Genomic DNA, 18497 nt, shown 5'->3' on the forward strand with positions numbered 1-18497 from the left:
ATGCTGTAGAAGTTAAATCACAGTGTTTTTCAGATGCTCGATTGTGATTCTGATCGCATAAGCTTTGCTTGCAAGTGTCCTTTATTTTTATTGATCGGCTTTGGGGAAAGGTCAATAGGTTGAGCTGATTGATCCTCTGCTGCATCACATGGGGAACATTTCACAATTATCTATTACACTTCTATTCTTCAAACATCAAATATAAAGATTTTATACATGGTTGGATTTATTTACTCATTTATTTATTAAAATTTTAAAAGTTGTCCTACAGTCTCCCAATGTTTCTTTCCCTTTTCCAACAGCTAAATTGATACTGGAAGTCTTTTGTCACATTGATTGATTAATTTGAGCAGTTTGTATAGGCATATTCAAAAGCTGATTCTAGGGAGCAGCAATCTTTTGACATCTGTCTTACTCCATTCAACAGACACAAGAGTGATTATGAAGCTTCAAGGTTACAAGTGCTGAATATGAAGTTAATAAAGAAGCAGGAGCCATTTTGTGTCTAATAGCTCAAATGGGGACATATAAATATATTGAACTGTTTATTTTTTCTGTAATTCAAAATAAAGCAGATGCTCCTATTGTCTACTTTGAATTTTGTTGATAACAAACACCTCCAACATAGTTCATGTGAACTTTTCCAATGACATTTGAGTGATATAAAGGAACACACCGGATTTTGGAGAGTTATTGTTTGCCATAGCCTCTATATTAATATGAGAAGATAGATGCCCTTCTCCATCAGTATAATACCAAGCTAGAACTTGAGACTCCACATTATTGAAAAATAACAAGAAACCAAACATCAACAGAACTTCATTTCACAAAACAAGCAGTTAAAGGAAGTCCCCTTGTCACCTTTTATGTGTTACAAAGCAAGATTTCATAATTTGATATTGAGATCACGGTTTTGACAGTGCACCATTTACTGAGGCGTGCATTCACCACATCACCAACATGTCAGAAACATGGTTGAAGTTCAAATTTACTTTGAAAATTGCAATGTCTCCTAATTTCACATCCTTATTTCATAACAAGATTAATGTACATATCAAAACATGTAAAATAAGAATGTTTTAGAATGCTGAAATGTGTATTGAATGAATTTTGATAGCGCACACAACTGATACTATGGGCTCCCATTCGTTGATTCATTGTCTCTCCACATTGCAAGAATATAGGTGGGCATCTATTTTCTTTCAACCTGACTTTTATTTTCAGTGACAATTTACAATCCTGTGTTAAGTCCAAGATATTGCTAATGTGGGATTAATGTGTGGCGACAGCCAGGTTTATTTTTTCATATTTTTATGAAAATGAATAATTTGATTAAGAAAATGAGATAGCACAATAACCACACCAAACTCATTAATTTCAAACATTTCATTATTTTCTCCACATTAACTTCGAAACAACCTCATAAACCAAAGAGTAAGAAAAAGCATGCTCGGGCATGCAATGATGTCACAACATGATGATGCCACTGGGTGCGAAGTATAAAACATACAGTAGTAGAGTTTTTTTATATCATTCATAAACTCAGGACATTTCAGTATCCACTGAGAGTTAAAAGCTAGCGTTTATTTTACACTGCTCTCCATGTCTCACGTTGCCTAGTGTTGCTGGATAAGAGACAAGAGGGAGAAACTCACAAACTGAAACCAGATTGAGCAGGCTAAACAAACATGCGGAAAAAAATCTCATCCGGCCCAAAGTGTCTGGAAATGACACTGAGAGAACCAAATTTTCCCTTTTTGACTCGTCCACAAGATGGACTGGGAGAGAGAGAGAAAGGGAGAGAGAGAGAGAGAGAGACAGGGACAGAGAGAGAGAAAGAGAGAGCGAGAGAGAGAAAGAGAGAGAGACAAAACAGTGCATGCCATTTCAGGTTGATAAGGTGAGTTGTGAGAAGGGGTGGAGGGTCACCTCAAGGTGAAAGGTTATTTGTCTCCTCTTTGCCTGTCAACTTGGGGTATTTTATCGTGGGTCGGGTTAAAACGAATTTGAAATGAATAAATACGAGGCACTCAGCATTCTCTCTGTCTTGCAAAAAGTGACAAACTGGAATAATAATGACACATACACATATTATAGTAGAATTAGTGGTCATAACATAACAGTCTCAAGGCTGTACAAAGGGGCAAGGCTGAATCCTCATCAGTGTGTCAGCAGTAAAGTGTGTTTTTTGCTTGCAAATGTGAGTAAATGTGCAGATGGGAGGGTTGACGTGAGATTCCAATTTACTTACACTTAATGCCAGAAGTCCTCCGAGACATGATGTTGGTCTCGGAGCATGTTTGTTTTTGATACATTTGATCTGTAAATCAAACATGAATCTGATTTGTCCAGATTCTGGGATTTGGCATGATGGCAGCTTTCAAATTTCTGCCCACATGTGCAAGAAGTAATGATCAGGATGGAGCGTGTACAAATGAGGACAGAACAGTGATGTTAAAGGGATCAACAATGCACTTTTAAACCCGCCACAGCCTCATGCAATGGTTGTGTGTGGGTTTGTAATGAGATAAAGAAAAGAATAATGACAGAGCCCTTTAAATGGATCTACTCTTGCAGCATAGTTCTGTATGTAGCGCATAGTGCGATAGGAGTTACAATGTAGTGATTGGGATAAAAATGGGCATAGGGTTAAAGGAAAGAGGGGTTAAAGATAAGAATGCCATGCTCTGGATCAGCATGTTGAGTGTTTACCATGACAAACAGTAAACAAAAAAGTTCTATATTTTTGATTTGGGTGGGGCGGAGGGGGTGAAAAATGGGCTAGACTGTCTATGCCAGTCCTTTTACTAGAGGTGTTGGACACCCATGCATCTGCATCTGCTACACCACATTAGGTCAAAGCAGCGCACTTTACTTTCTTGAGAATCTTATCCAGTCACATTTTTCTATGGTTATAAGCTCAAAATAAGCATTTAGAAAGGAAGGGGGCTCACATAGAAAATGGACTTCAACAGAGGTGGAAAGACCAGTAGCGTCATTAGAAATGCTCTGCTGTCTGTCACTCAGGTTGTGGGCTCCAGTCCAATAGGCAGAAAGTCTGTCTCAGCAAGTAATGATATAATATACCGTAGTTACCAATAAGTCTTAGTAGATCATACCTGTATAAGCTTAAATAAAGAAGTGAATGAAAAGAATGGCTACTCCAATATTGAGTAAAATGACCATAACCACCAGAATAGAGCTGGAGCCCTAAGAGACAAAAGAGAAGAGAAAAAGAGGTTAGTTCAGGACTTGCAATCATTCATTTTGTGGGAACTGTTCAAAAACACAAGGAGCACAGAGATTTTCACTCAGCTGCATTGACTACTGGGCAAACACATAATTCCAACATCACTAAATATTGTCTATATAAGAGATTGATTCTCCCATTTATGGAAGACTTATCTGTCTTCTTAGAAAAAACACCAACTCTAGTACTGAAGTAAAAGAAATGTGATATTTCAGACTGGTTTATACTCTCTCCATTCCATAAAAGCCTTCAACCTGTATTTCCTTGTTTTTTTTCAATATCAAGTGATTCAACTTCAGCTTTCCTTGTATTTAGTTTAAAATAATATTAAAAGTAATATTATTAATGTTGATTTCTTTTTCTCTACGACATGTCCTTAATTTCACATTTAAATTCTTACGTTAATTCATACAACATTACAGGAAAACTGTGACCATCATATACTCATGGCACAGGAATCATACAAGTCTGGGGTTAGCGTGCATCACATGACCAACACTACTTATTTGACAGTGACTACAATTTGCTTAAAAGTCTAGCTATCCCAATGCACAGCTCTTTTGTTCAGGTTAAATTTTATCAGTCCAGATGTAGACAAATTACCAACTCCAAAGATAGCAGTAGCGATGAGAATAAAAGAGGAAATGAAAATCTTTTCTTCTTTTAAACACTATATGAGTTGCCATAAATAACAGGGCTTATCCCCAAATGAACCACTTTTGTTAATGTTAGCACAGGAAAACCATGACATTCAAGCAAATCAAAATTAACTGCATCCTGTTGAAATGTTCTCAATGATTTGACTTGATATAAGTTCCTTTTCCATGGTCACCCATTGTCATATCTTTGTATCACATTGACATCACTGTGCAGTGCTACCTCTACTAGACATTATAAGTGTGCATTTTTGCATTAGCTTCTGTAGAGGAAATTACATTACTGCATCTTTCATTGCTAAACTCTCATTAAGTTTGTGCTGGCTATTGTCTAAGAGTGTGGTAATATTTAAAAAGATTTCATTAGGATTTTTGTGCTCGGGTAAAACATCTTTGCATCAAATGGACACACGCCATTCAATAACTGACACTGACTGATTTTTTTAGTTATTCTGGACGTGCATTCGCATTTTATTCTGGTTTGGTTACCTGAAACATGTACGTTCTTACTATATAAGACCAACACCAAATGTGGACTCACTGAGTTTGATTTGAGGGTGAGATTCTCTCCTTCCTGCTCCAGAGTGATGGGCTGAGACTTGAGGGGTGGGGAGAGGGTGAGGTCCCTGTGCAGCGGCCACTCCTCCAGCTCTGCCCCCACATTCAGGTTGTCCAGCATCTGTACAGAGTCCATGGATCCCTCTCTGACTGGCCTAAGGGTTCGTGACCGCAGCCTGTTGTTTTGGGGGGCCGGTGACTCTTGACCCAACCCCCGACATGTCTGTGAGTCCGAACACTGAAGCCTCATATCAACTGTATAGTCGTTCATCCTCTCCTCATCCTGCTCTGTGAGGCGCGAATGGGCGGGGCTCCACCTGAGGGTGCTTCCAGCAGTCCAGCCCTCAGTGAAGCCATCTAGCCTTTGGTCAATTACAGCATGCTCATTAAGCTTATGGTTGGAGGGGTTGTGCTGCTTTAGATGATGGTTGGAGTAGACATGCTCTCGAGCGTTGTAACTAGAAGAGATGTGGTCCTTTGCATTGTGATTGGCGGAGATATACTCTTGGTGTTTGTGATTGGAAGAAGCATGCTCAGAAGTCTTATGATTGGACATGTTATGTTCCAAGGCCTTGTGATTGGATAGAATGTGCACCTGCGGCTTGTAGTTGGAAGAGGCATGCTCGCAGGACTTATGATTGGTAGAAGAATGATCCCATGTTTTGTGATTGGATGATGTATACTCCCTTGACTTGTGATTGGAGGAAGCATGCTTTGGGGGCTTTTGGTTCGACAAGGAGTGGTCCCATGTTCTGTAAGACTTGTGTTTAGACATGGATTTCTCCTGTAGTTTGTGGTTCGACAAAGGGAGTTGCTCATGGCCGTTTATTTGACCTTCTTGCTCCTCCAGAAGGGAGGGTGTGGTGGAGCGACTACTGCCTAATCTATCTGGATATATGTCATCATTCCAGTTGTTGGCTCCCCCCCTCAGCAATTCTATTCCCCGCCCCTCCACCAGCACCTGGATCTCTGCCCCGGCTTGATCGTCCACAGCACTCTGTCGCATGAAGCAAGCATTTCTGGGACGATGGGTGTGCTTGGGTGGGCTGTGGGGGGTTGAGGTGGGTACACTCAGCACAGGGCTAAGCTCAGGTGTTATAACAGGCGGCGTGGTGTCCGGTGTGCACAGCTCTGGACTGTCTGTTCCTGTGGAGATGACCTCGTGGTCTTTGTCCTTGGCGTCCTGGTGCTTGGGCCTCTGACATTCGAGCCCTTTGAAAACAATAGGAGAATAGCACGAATTAAGCAAACTGGCACCATTCCACAATCAGACCAAGGGACTGTGAGTGTGTGTGTGTGTGTTTGTGTGTGAGTTTGTGTGTGTGAGTGTGAGTTTGTGTGTGTGTGTGGGTTTGAGTTGCAATTATTCAAATGCCAAGTAATGAAAGGAAAAAAAACTGCATACAAACTGAATCTTCTGCTGATGGTCAGATTTTTATTTTAAAGAGGATTTTGTAATATAATAGATTTACCATGAATTCTCAAAAACAAACTCTCTGAGATTAAAACAAATGAGGCATCACTAAGGCATTTGTGAACTTAGCATATTCTATTCATTGTGGTAAAAAGCTAATGTGATGAAATGTTATAAATGTTATAAATCTTATTCCATTTTTAAATGAAGAAAATGAGTATAACTGGGATTTTTAGATGGTTGTGTATTAATTTACACAAATTGTGACAAACCAGGCCTTCATAGAGAGAATAAGTCATTTAATTTAGGTTTCAGAATAACAAATGTGTATTTGACTCATTAAAAAATTAAAGAGCCAGAGTATGAATTGAAAAATGATTTTCCCAAATTAAAGTAATTGATTTGCAATGAAATTAACATTTCTGAAATGACAGTAGTGGCTCTGAGAAAAAAAAAAAACTTAAAATACTATTAGATTAGATAAAATAAACTATTCTGCTATTTTGCGTTTGTCGAGGAAAAAACTAATTGTATGCATTATATATATGTACGATTTTACCATCTCAAAGAGTATTTGACTTTTCTTTGCAACTCTATGACTTTCTACTTTGTAAAACTCAGCTTGTGATTTTTTTTTTAAATCTATTACTGCGCTAACATGTGTTTTTAAAGATGATTTTTACCTGCCTGACGTCCCTCTTCAACATTAAAAAAAATCGTTAAAACATAAAAACACTATGTTCAAGGACAAAGACACTTTGTGACAATGACACCTTTCCATTTTGTTATTTCTCTCATGATGATGTGGTCTCATGAAAAATGAAGTAAAATATAACGACAAAGATACGTGAGTATAGTTATTGCTTGCTTGCTCTTCAAATGTCTGATGTGTCTTTTCAGGTTTTTAGCTTGCTTTCAGACAGCAGCTCTAGATATCAGACCATTCAATGTAAACATTTGCCCACAGGAACATAGGACTGAAGACATATGAATCCTTTTTTTGCCCCCTGAAATGTATTGACTATCAACATTACAGCTCGATGCCTGGGGTGGGCAAACTACGGCCCGCCGGCCACATTCGGCCCATTGCTCTTTTTAATCCGGCCCGCCAAAGATTGGTACAGAATTAATACTTGATGTGAATGATTGGATCAATGAATGTGGGAGCTCAAATAGGAGATTATTTCATTGTTTGAGCAACTTGAGAACATTTGAGAATTTTCCTGAGCTGAATGACACAGATTGGCTTTGTGATTTAGCCTTTACTGTAGACATACTGACACATGAATGAGCTGGACGTGAAGCTACAAGGGAAAACCAGTTTGTGCATGAAATGCAAGCAAACGCCAGAGTCTTCAAAACCAAGCTGGTTTTACTTTCAAAGCAAATATCAATTTAGTCTGATACGAGTCTGATATGTACTGTTAAAATGTGTTTTTTTGTTTTTTTTCATATGTATCATATCTTGTGCTGACCCAGCCCGTTCCTCAAATTTTAAAATTCAATGCGGCCCCTGCTATCACAATAATTGTAAAAGAGCAAAGAATACATCACTGTGTAAGGGAATACTATCACTTGTTTTCTCAACCAACTAACCAACTAACCAACTAACCAACCAACCAACCAACCAACCAACCAACCAACCAACCAACCAACCAACCAACCAACCAACCAACCAACTAACTAACGAACTAACTAACCAACTAACGAACTAACCAACTAACGAACTAACTAAATAAAATACCCACAACCATGACCATCCACTGAGTTCTCATTGTTTGCGTGAAGACCTTAATCATTATTATTAAACCTTTACGTGTCACATTTACTAAAACACCCGTTCCGCTTGTGATAGTGAACAAAAGTTAATCGATGATTATCAACAACAGACTAATTTACTGTGCTTATAATCAGCTGGTTGAACATAATTTTGATTAAGAATTGAATGTTTATACATTTTTAACAAAATGTAATTATGTAGAGATTAAAGATTGGCTACCCAAATTGTACATATTCTGGTTAAATTAATTAAAACACCTAAAAGGTCACATTTTACTCCTTATTAACTCATCAAAAGCTCCAAGAACAAGACTCCTATTATGTGCAAATAGTTCTTACATTAAAATGTCATTAGCCTCTATCTGACTGACATATAAATTCATGTTCACCAAGACTGTTGGTGCTTTGTTCCTATGGAGCTAATGTGGAGCTGGACTATAATGTGGTGCTGCTTCCAAAATAGTATTTTACATGGGATCAGAGTTAGCCAGTTTAAAAGGATGATTACGTTTTTTCAATAAAAGCATATAGACATAGACCACGAATAAAGACTGTCCTAAAAGAGATGGTCCATGGAACACTTGAAAAAAAGACACCGGCAAGGCCAAACACAAGTGACCACAGATAAAGGTATTGAAAAAAGCATTATGCACGTGTAGAGACATCGGAGCCGTCTAGTCTTTTAGTGATAAAGATTGACGGATTGGAGCAACTATATATAACAATAAACTCACAACCTTTTGGAGCTGGTCTTGCATTGCTAGAGTGTCTCTCACTGAGTCATGTTTCTAATTTCCCTTTTTTCTCATTGCCCCCCTCTTAGAAAAAGATCTGAACTTGCAATTTCTATTTCTACCTTTACAATTCTCTTTGCAGGGACGGAGGGGTGACTAATAGGGCTGCATTCATGCCACAGTCTTGGATTCTGGTTTTGTTACATTATATTCAGGTCATTGGAAGTGTCACTGCCGTTATACTAAAAAAATGTATAGTGTGACTGAAATCTCAGCTAAGTGTGACTGAAATCTCAACTGATTATGTTAGAGATATGTCTGCGTTATTATATGTCGGCTGAACTGACATATAATGAATATATTATAAAACATATATATATATATATACACACACACACACACATACATATATATTATAAAAGATATATATATATGTATATGTGTGTGTATATATATATATATATACATATACATATATATATATATATATATATATATATATATATATATATATATATTTAATATATCTTGAAAGCAGGTACTGTATTTACTGTCATTTCATGTTCACTCACCATTTCCGTAAATGTGGAAGGAAGGAGAGAGCTCTTTGGCAGCAATCCGGGCCAATCGACACTCTTCCATGGCCTTCTGCGCCACTCCTTCGGCTGCCTCTGCTTTCCCACGAGCATGGCTCATCCTGGACATATCAGACAGTCAGACTCATTGATGGGAGTGATTTCTGTGTTGGTTGAATCAAAATGCTTTGGCCAAATGAAATCACATTCAATAGAACAAATTGTCCGAAAATGTTTCCCATTCAACATTTTAAGGGTGTTTTCATATTACATGTTATCCTAGCTTTCGCTGAAGCAATCTGGAGGGAGTAGTCCTTTAATTTTTGGTGTTGATCCAGATATTGTCTTGTATTTCTGAAGAAATACAACATCTACCTGTGTCTGCAATGAAACTTAATGACATTAAGATTTTTCCTTATCCTTATCTTTAAGGATATTTGCAATATTTTGTACAACATTTTTTGAACTATCTAAATACACACAAAAGTTTTGCAAAGAATAATCCAAAATATGCAACATTTTGCATAAGATATAATTTGACTTAGTAGCACTTGAAAGCTAGCAAAATGTGGTCGATGACAGTTGCCTCGAAAGAACAAAAAAAAAAAAAAAGAAAAAGAAGGGAAAGAAAACACAAAGCAATTAGCTCAAAATGAGCAAGGAAGTACAATACAGTTGCGACTGAGGACCACAGTAAAACACAATATTAGTATGTCATGACACCGTTGGTTTGTGAAAGAAATCCATGGGATCAAATCAGTTACAGTTTGATTTATTTCTCCTGAAAAATGTATTAAATCTAAACAACAATTAGAAAACGTATGTGTTCAAATGCTCAAGGAGGGGACCCTTCAATCTGGTCATATTGAAAATCAGTTGTGTTAATCTGGACCCCGCCTCAGGGGACATCTCCCATCACCCACTGACCTCCCTGTTCCAGTTATTTCACTGCAGTGTTTTACAAAATTGCTTTCAAAGAGACAACAGAACTGACAAGGAATTGAAGTTTGCCTCTGAAGACAAAGGCTCAAATATGGCAGGACAAAATATCTTACTTAAGATAATTGTCTTTGTGTGCTGTCATAGAAACTTATTTCCTCAATTTTTGAGTTAATTTAGTGAAATGTAAATCACTTTTTCTTCAGTAAACTCCATGGACTGTGATGGGGAAAGACCAAGAAGGGGTAAATAGACACCCCTCAGAATCAGCATAAATAAAATTACCTGAACATTTGTTCGTTTGAAATCAGCAGCTGCAGCAACAACAACAACAACAAACTGAAGAAGGCGCCTCATCGTTATAACTGTATATCAATTGACATAAATTTCCCAAACGATAGAGATCCCCCCCGAAAAAACAAAAATCTGTTCTTTATGAAATGCATTTTTTTCCACCATCAAACTGATTCCAATGGTGGAAATACATGTGTGCAATTGGGCACACATGTACTTCTCCCCAAGGTATAAGTTTTTCAAACTGACCTATTTCTGGAGCTCAGTCTGTGGTTTCAAAATCAAGATAAAAGCACTTTCCTGCCAAATTTTAAGTGTTTGATCAAGAGCAGCCAAATTTGCTGCAAAAATGCATGAGAATAAAACGTTACCAGTGGCTTAAAATGGCTCAGTAAAGGGTTTGTAAATCAGGGATAGAAGAGGGAACATTTACCTTGACATGGCAATTTCTGCTTTCTGCTTGGCAATTTCTGCAGCTTTTTCTGCAGCTTCGACAGCTCTGTCCACCTTCTCTCGGATCTTACTGGCTCTCAGCGGGATGAGGTTCTTGCGTTTGCCGCTTACCAGCACGTTCTGCTTGTACTTGCCCTCCTCCTTGGTTCCATCGGGGAAGGTTGTACATCCATAGCCGTGCCTTTTGTTCCCTGCCCATTCACCCGCATAGTGCAGACCATCGGAGCGCCGGCTCACCCCCCAGCCAGCCCTCTGGTCACTGCGCCACTCACCGGCGTACATCTCCGTGACCGTGGCGTCCACGGGGGCTCCCTGTTCATTCTCACTCGCATTGGAGTGGATGTCGGAGGCCGCAGAGCTGACGGTGCTCATGCCGGCCTCGCTGCAGAAGGAGCTCTGCTTGCTCAGCTGACTGGCAAGCGAGCTTTTCGACTCGGAGCGCCGCAGCTTCAGGCCGCTCAGGATGGACTGGCGGAAGCGGCCCTTCCTCTTCCGTTGGCGCTCGGCTTCACTTGGAGCCGTCAAAGCAAACCCACCGCGGCCCACAGGGCTGCCGGCCAACCCGGCCGCCACCCCATCCGTGGGCGTGGTGGCAGTGCTGTCCTCCAGCACAGCCGGAGGGCTGTGACTGTGCTCAGAACGCAGAGAGTTTATGGATGTTCGCAGAGGGAAAAGGATGACCGCCGCCATACCGTATGGCACGCTCTGCCGCACGCCATAACCGTGACGCATCCCGGCCAGCCACTGGCCCTGGTAGGTCCCTGAAACAGAGAGACACAGCAAGTGCTGAGGGTATACTCTCCTCGTCTTCACAGAAGACCAGAGAGAAGTGTTTCATGATGTTGCAAACGTGTGTGTGAATGTTATTACCCTTCAAAAATGGTCACCGGCAAGTAAGCCTAGCAGTGTTCCACATTCTGATAGAGGTTGTCACATTTTCATTATCTACTATGAGCCAGCAGGTTCAGAATTGACTCCCCAATAATGTGATGGTCCAAAATCTCCATCCAAACTGCAGGCAACATTCACAACTTGTACACATTTGAACTTTTTAAAGTGTTACTGATGACTTCAAATGAAGAATGTCAACTATATATAACGGCAGGCACTGCATTCATGATTCAAATCCAACCAGCAGGAGCAGAAAGCTCCGCGTCATACATGGTGGAGAAGAATATCTACTTACTTGTCTTGTTATTGGGATTATAAAGAAGAAGAGAACTTCCCAACTTCCCTGCTTTGGTTATTTTCTTAATGGTGAATGCAGTAGCCTTTCTACTGTCAAGTTTGGCATATTTGGCATATTTGTATACCCATTCTACACTCATAGGATAACTTCCATTTGTTTACATTCATGTCTGATGTGAACACACAATGCATGGTAAACATTATGAATACTATGGTGGTACTATTCGCACAGAGTAGTATTTTATACACACGTAAAGTTGGGGTTGGGGTTAGAGCTGTCCATGGGGCTGAAAACAAACTCTTTTGATTAATTAGTCATAGCCAAATCTGATGAGACTGAAGAACAGATTTTTTGGTGCAGTGTAGTTTTGTTATGAAACTAAAATGCTTCCTACAGAGATCATAGATTATGATTTGTCTCGTGGGTTCTATTTGAAAACAGCACATATAAACTGCCTTTTAAAAGAAATAAATCTGGTTTCACCTAGTCTTTCTTTCTTTTTCTCTGTCACGTTCTTATTTTCATCACACTCACTATATTCTAAACCCCACAAAGAGATCTTTGATAATCAAATTGATGGATTTCAGTAACAACCAAGATGTTAAGTGTTGATTAAGTTTCATATACCTAAGCTGGCAATCTGATCAAAAATATAAAATGAAATAAACAAAACAATCTTGGCATTATATCATTAGTTTGATTTTGAATTGTGGGTTTTTGTAAGACTGGACATTGTGATATAAAATGTTATAACCACTTTCTTCAATATATGTTCTCTAATTTTATTAGATATAAAGTACTGTAAATGACTTAAGTTGACTGAAGATGAGTCACTTTTAAAGAAAAATCCCATATCATGGAATTGTCTCATAACCAACAAGACATGTGAAGGAATTACTTAAAGGACAAGTTTAGGGAATGACCTAATGTTTATAAAAAATGATCTGAAAGTCAGAAAGAAGTTACTTAAATATCGTCAAGAAATTAAATAAATGAAATCCTGTAAAAGAAACACGCAAACAAAAATAGAAAATGGTATAAGAAAATAAAACTAGAAAAATAGTATCTGTGATGTTGCTCATGTAGATCACAGAAAGTGCCAAATTGGACCCCGAAACTAAACCTGAAACTTTTGTGTTGTGATGTGGGAGTGCTGACCACTGTGCAACCCTCAAATGAAGCTTTCTTACATAAGTAACTGTATTAAGTGGTATTTAACACTATCATACAACAATAATAATAATAATAATAATAATACATACGATTTGTATAGCGCTTTTCACGGTACACAAAGACGCTTTACAAGTTGACGACAGAAAAACATAGAACATAAACATTGTAGAATAGAAGAGAACATTCTATTTTGCACATTGGCCAAATGATTGAGGAATTTTACCAATTGTGTTTATCGCAGTTCATATCACATCTAACTGTTACTAAATCTGAATTACATAACATACTTCAAATGTGGGGTCAGCCTGTGTAAGGAAATGAGGACTGCTGTTTTTTTCTGGCTGCAGGCAATATTTAATAAAGCTGCCATAATGGTTTAGTTTGCTGTCTATGCTGTTCTCAATTGGCCCTTGGAGGCAACATGTTGCATTCACAAGTGCTACAGGAACAATGAGAGTTTGTACTCTTATTTCCCATGGCAGCAAAAATGTACATGTAATTTGGATGCAGTATGTTATACCATGCTGCATACTAATTGAATGAAATATATTACTAGTAATACCTTTGCATGGGAAACATATAAAAAAAAATGTCAAAGTTGTTTAATAGTGAAAGAAATTATGTAAAGTGTGGTCTTAAAACCATAACTAATGTAACAATATTCAGAAACCCTTTCTTTCATGCTTATACGCTTACAATACTCACTCAGGTATGGAACTCATATTCGTCACATAACATACCCAAGAAAAATCCCTGACTTAGCTTGAAGGCAGTTTCAGTATTTAGATAAGTAATACTGTATAATTTCAATTGAATTCAAAAAGAAAGAAATCTGTCATTTTGGGATTTTCCGGTGATTAGTTTTTTTTGTTTGTTTGTGTTTTCATTTTATTTCTTGTAGACCCTGCAAGACATTACCAATTGGACACTGGCCTCTAATAAGACACTAAGCTGTTTAAGAGCATATCACTCCTGGTATTTTGCTGTCAAGGGAAGATATCATGAGTGATATGCTGCTGAAAAGTGATTACCAAGAAAACTGAGACAACATCACAAAAGAAATCTCCAAACAATTAAACAAAGTGCAATGAAGCATTGAAAAAACAAGTATCTCCAACTATGATAATAAAATATCAAACCACAAAAAACATAGCTTATTATTTGTTGTTCTGACTACAATCTCAAGTTGCATTTCATGTTACATTTTTGCTGCAGTCGGACACATCCCATCTTTCTACCAACAGTATCTTTTGGCATTTTCTTGGCTGGATATACTGAAATCGAATGTGATTTACTAACAAACTTTTAGTTCAGTCTTTGGTAAGCTTCATCGTTTTGTTAAGTCTATACCGTAGAATATATATATATTTTTTTTTAAATGGGGTTTTTAGACTCAATCATTCTGACTATGAATTCTGATGCTGAATTTACTTCCTTGCCTTGCTCCTTATTCTCTTATTAAATCCTATACTGTAGTTGTATATTTACACATATACAGTAATGTGGAGTATATATTTCTATTTATTTATTTTTATCTTAAACATGTTTACCTGTATTAGGGCAGACAATTTGGGAACGTAGTGAGACTGGGTGAAAAATATTTCACTAATGTTCTATTGTGATATCATACCATGATCATGCTTTTTTTTGCTATATTGCGAGAGAACTGTGGTATAGCTTTTTAACATTTGTATAACTCATGCATTTTCTGTCATTTGTTTTGGTGATGAAGATTGTAACAATTATAACAATTAGTTTGGATTTCAGTTAGAAACAACAACTAACTGAGACCATACACTACTGAGGAAATATTCGGCTACACCCAATATCAATCAGTGAAGGAGCATGTGACGCAACAACCAATTATAGGAATATCTGATTGAAAAACCATGTGCGATTGTGCTTAGACCCAAAGATTGTCATAAACAATATGTTGCTTGGCATATTGTTTGCCAAAAACATTTCTTTTCAGTGGTTGCAGCAGCCATGTTGGGTCATTAAAAAGTCTTTTGTAATGCCTGATTCTGCACTGGGTAGATACTTTCCTGAGTATGTATCGGTTAGTACTCATAATCAAACCCGCTGTGCATAAGAAAACTTGTAGAAGTTAGCCTGCTAATGTACAAATCATTGAAAAACTGAAGTAATAAGAGGGCAACCGGGGAGATCTGTAGAGGGAAACAAATTCGATATTGGAGGAAGCGTGAGGTTGCTTGGTTAGCAATCACCTTAAAATTAAGAAAGTGCCATGAAATGATCTAAAATTTTGATAGAAAAAATAAAAAAAAAAACCTTGGTAGTTGTTTTTTTTTGGTGCTCCATGGCCAGAATAATAAACCTAAAGATTTGCTCAAAAATACCCCCACTGTTTGAAATAAAGATTGGGAAGAAATTACTTCAGAATTACATAATAACTGGGAAACAATTTAAAGCTAACAAAAAAAAAACATGAAAACCTGCAAGCTATTACATTAGGGAATACTCCACATTATGCTAATATTTATATTTTATTTTTCAGACCTAATGATAGAAGTGTTTTTTGGATCAGTCAACCTGACTTTCGGTCAGCTTCAGTGTATTTAATTGCTGCTTTTATTATCTACATTACATGTTCTGAATGTGGGAAAGATACATCCTGCTATGGTTGGTTAGTGAACGGGAGCTGTCTGCGGTGCTGAACCTGAGTGCTCCCCTTGAGTGCGTGCATAAGCGTGCCTGCATGTGGCCTATAATGTGTTCTTATTATTAGGCCGTTGTGGTTGTTACATCTCGGTGTTGACTCTTGAGTCTCCAGTGTGTGAGGAGCCTGCACATTTTCCCGGGATTTGGAAAATGTGTCAGCTCGTGCGTGCCAGATTCCTCTATCAGTGGTCCTCCACGTGACCGGAAGACAGGTCGCGTGACGCAGTCTTTTTGGTTTGCTTTTTTCCTCCTCTTTGGTGCATAATATCACCCTTGAGCTTATATTAAAGAAAATAACAACAATAACAATAAGATGCCCCGCCCCATAATACCCTCCAGCTTCACTGCATCACTGTTTCCGCTCCACCTGCATCACTTATTGACCTCTCTCTTCGTAATCCAGGGCCGCGTAGCAACGCTTATCAAACAGCCTAAATTAGAAGTGAGGAGAGGAGAGAGTGATGGGAGCAGGCAGCCAATCAGCACACTTAGGAGTCGCAAGTTGGTCTCCAGTGACTCGATGACCTGCTGTCTCCGTTGTTACCCTGGTTACTATAAAGCGCGGCGGGTGCGTTGCCAGGGGTGGGAGGTTTGTATTTATACATCTGTGTGCCAACTTTCCTCCATTCATCTTTGTTATGTTCTAATTGGAGCAGGAGGGTGGCAAGGTTGTCAGTCACATGACCCATATGTTTACACTCCCGCATCATGTTTTGAGAGAAGTTTAACTGCCTGGAAAACAGTTTACAAAGGTATTTTCAAACACCACATTGAAGTTTTATTCGATACAGAAAGTCAGACTTACCTCCATCAGAGTAGGTTTCAGTGCCATATCCGTCCTGCAAACCGTTGCTCCATGTCCCTTCATATCGCGCCCCACTGGCTGTACTCTCCAGCTGACCATAGCGACCTTTAAACCCTTGTGTCCACTCCCCTCGGTATTCCCAGCGGCCTTTGCTCTCCACTCCAATGCCATGCCGCTTTCCCTGTGCCCAGGTGCCTTGGTAGCTGTTCCCACTGGGCCACGTGTAAACACCCAGAACCTCAAATCCATGGCTCCAGGCCCCCGCGTACTCGCCCTGACCCTGGGGCCCCGTACAGACCCCTCGTCCATGGGCTTTACCTTGTTCCCACCCCCCGCAGTACGACCCCCCATCATCAAAGTCAAACCTGCCTCCAGTGGACATGCATGAAACAGGTTTAGGCAAATCCTTAGAACGTCAAGAAACAGACAAAACAAGAGCCTGGTTCACTCAGAAGGCGCAAGAAGGGAGGAGGCCTTGTTTGGCTCAGGTAGCATGAAGGCGCAGGCCACCGACTCTCCTTCCCCGGTGGTTTAGGATGTAAAACACCGGCTCCTCACTGTAAAGGGCCTGAAGAGCATTGCCTTATGATGTAGAAGCAATATAAGCCTCAGTGATCGCTCCACGGGGATGAAGCCAGCTGCTGTGTGTGCTGCTTCCCATGGGCATGCTGGCACAGAGTGCTTCTCATCCTCCTCCTCCACTCCCTCCTCCACCTTCCTCACAGCCCAGGAGCTTGGCGGCCCGTCACCTCAGCCTCACAACGGGGCTCTCCTCACAAGCAAGGCCTAGGCTTTTCCAGCAGTCCCAGAGGCCCAAAGAGCGGCAACGATCGAGCTCAGCTCAAGCAGACATTACAGCATCCCAGCATCCCTGCAGCACCGGCAAAGACATGGAGATGAAGCAGCGCACAGACAGGGAGGCTTCCACACTGGTATGCCATTACAATAGGAGAAGAGAAGTTGAAGATATCGCCATAGCACGGCCTGGAAACGAGCAGCCCCGGCTACACATCAATAAGCACACAACCACCTCAGAAGACTCAACACTGTGAATATTTCTTGCCTCTTTCCCCTCTCTGGTTGGCTGTGGACTGAAGAGGATGCTCTCTCCTCAAGATGTCAAGAGCGGCAGGAAAAAAATATTCCTTTCCGTTTTCCCTTTGTCCTCACCACGGCGACTTGCCTGTATCCGGATGCTGTGATATCTCCCAATTCCACCAAGTCATCTGTCCTTCTCTTGTTTTTTAGGCCTCTCGCTCGTTCTCATTCTATCTCTCCGTCTCTCTGAAATCCACTCATTACAGGACTGTTCCACCCCAGCCAATACCCCTCCCCCACACACTCGCATACACTTCGTCTCCTGGTTCTTAAAGAGATAGAGATGGAGAGACGGAGCGAATAGCTGCATGCATAGAGCTGCTCCTTCCCTTTGGGGATACAGCCTGCTCTTCCTAATTATCCAGCCTCATTTCACTCTCTCACGCTCCTCCTACCCAAATGAAACCTGGGTAGTCAGCAAACTGTTGTTCTTATAACGGCTGGTTTGCAAGCTCATTGATCTCGTGCTACCAGCTAATTGTAGTTACTCTTTTTCAAACCAATCGACTGCAGTTGTCACTCCATTTAGTTTCACCACAGACCCACACTAACCATTTATTACGCCAAGAAGTTCACAAGTTATTTTCTGAATAGTGTTTGACTGGACCGTGACTCTACACGAGTGTTTTGTCAAGTCTGGCAACCGGTCAGGAGGGCACCCTTTAAGTCCTAGAGAAACAATACATTAGGTTTTTTTTATTGATAAATCAAACATTTTCTGCACCTCACAGTTTTTTTCTGTCATTTTACAATCCAAAACAGGCTAATGGCTAATAATATATATTTTTTGTAGATCTATAGCTGCACTGAGAGGTATGAAGGAAGTTTGTTGAGTTCACAGAATTTAGTGCAGACATCATCTGTACTCAGGACTTTGGATCACAATTGCACTTTGTTT

At 39.6% G+C, this 18497-nt stretch overlaps 1 protein-coding gene across 1 annotated transcript; it reads right to left on the reverse strand.

The window, feature by feature from the left end:
* Positions 1–497: 497 nt before the first annotated feature.
* jph3a (junctophilin 3a) lies at positions 498–16906 on the reverse strand. Its single transcript, XM_086143894.1, has 5 exons — positions 16502–16906; positions 10633–11413; positions 8964–9088; positions 4448–5676; positions 498–3210 (listed from the first exon to the last, which is right to left on the reverse strand). Exons 1-5 carry the CDS (start codon positions 16881–16883, stop codon positions 3130–3132), a joined length of 2598 nt encoding a protein of 865 aa, XP_086000020.1. The 5' UTR covers positions 16884–16906; the 3' UTR covers positions 498–3129.
* Between the last annotated feature and the right edge of the window lie 1591 nt (positions 16907–18497).

The sequence above is a fragment of the Fistularia commersonii genome, chromosome 3 (genome assembly GCF_037954325.1).
Source record: "Fistularia commersonii isolate RoL2024-O1a breed Wild chromosome 3, RoL_Fcom_v1.0, whole genome shotgun sequence".
Lineage (NCBI taxonomy): Eukaryota > Metazoa > Chordata > Actinopteri > Syngnathiformes > Fistulariidae > Fistularia > Fistularia commersonii.

Bases quoted from the DNA above. Each gene is read 5' to 3' on its own strand.
- jph3a (XM_086143894.1), bottom strand. From the start codon at position 16,883: ATGTCCACTGGAGGCAGGTTTGACTTTGATGATGGGGGGTCGTACTGC. The intron at 11,414-16,501 runs GTAAGTCTGACT...TCTCTGTTTCAG, and splicing joins TGAAACCTACTCTGATGGAG to GGACCTACCAGGGCCAGTGG. The intron at 5,677-8,963 runs GTGAGTGAACAT...TTGTTTTCAAAG, and splicing joins CTTCCACATTTACGGAAATG to GGCTCGAATGTCAGAGGCCC.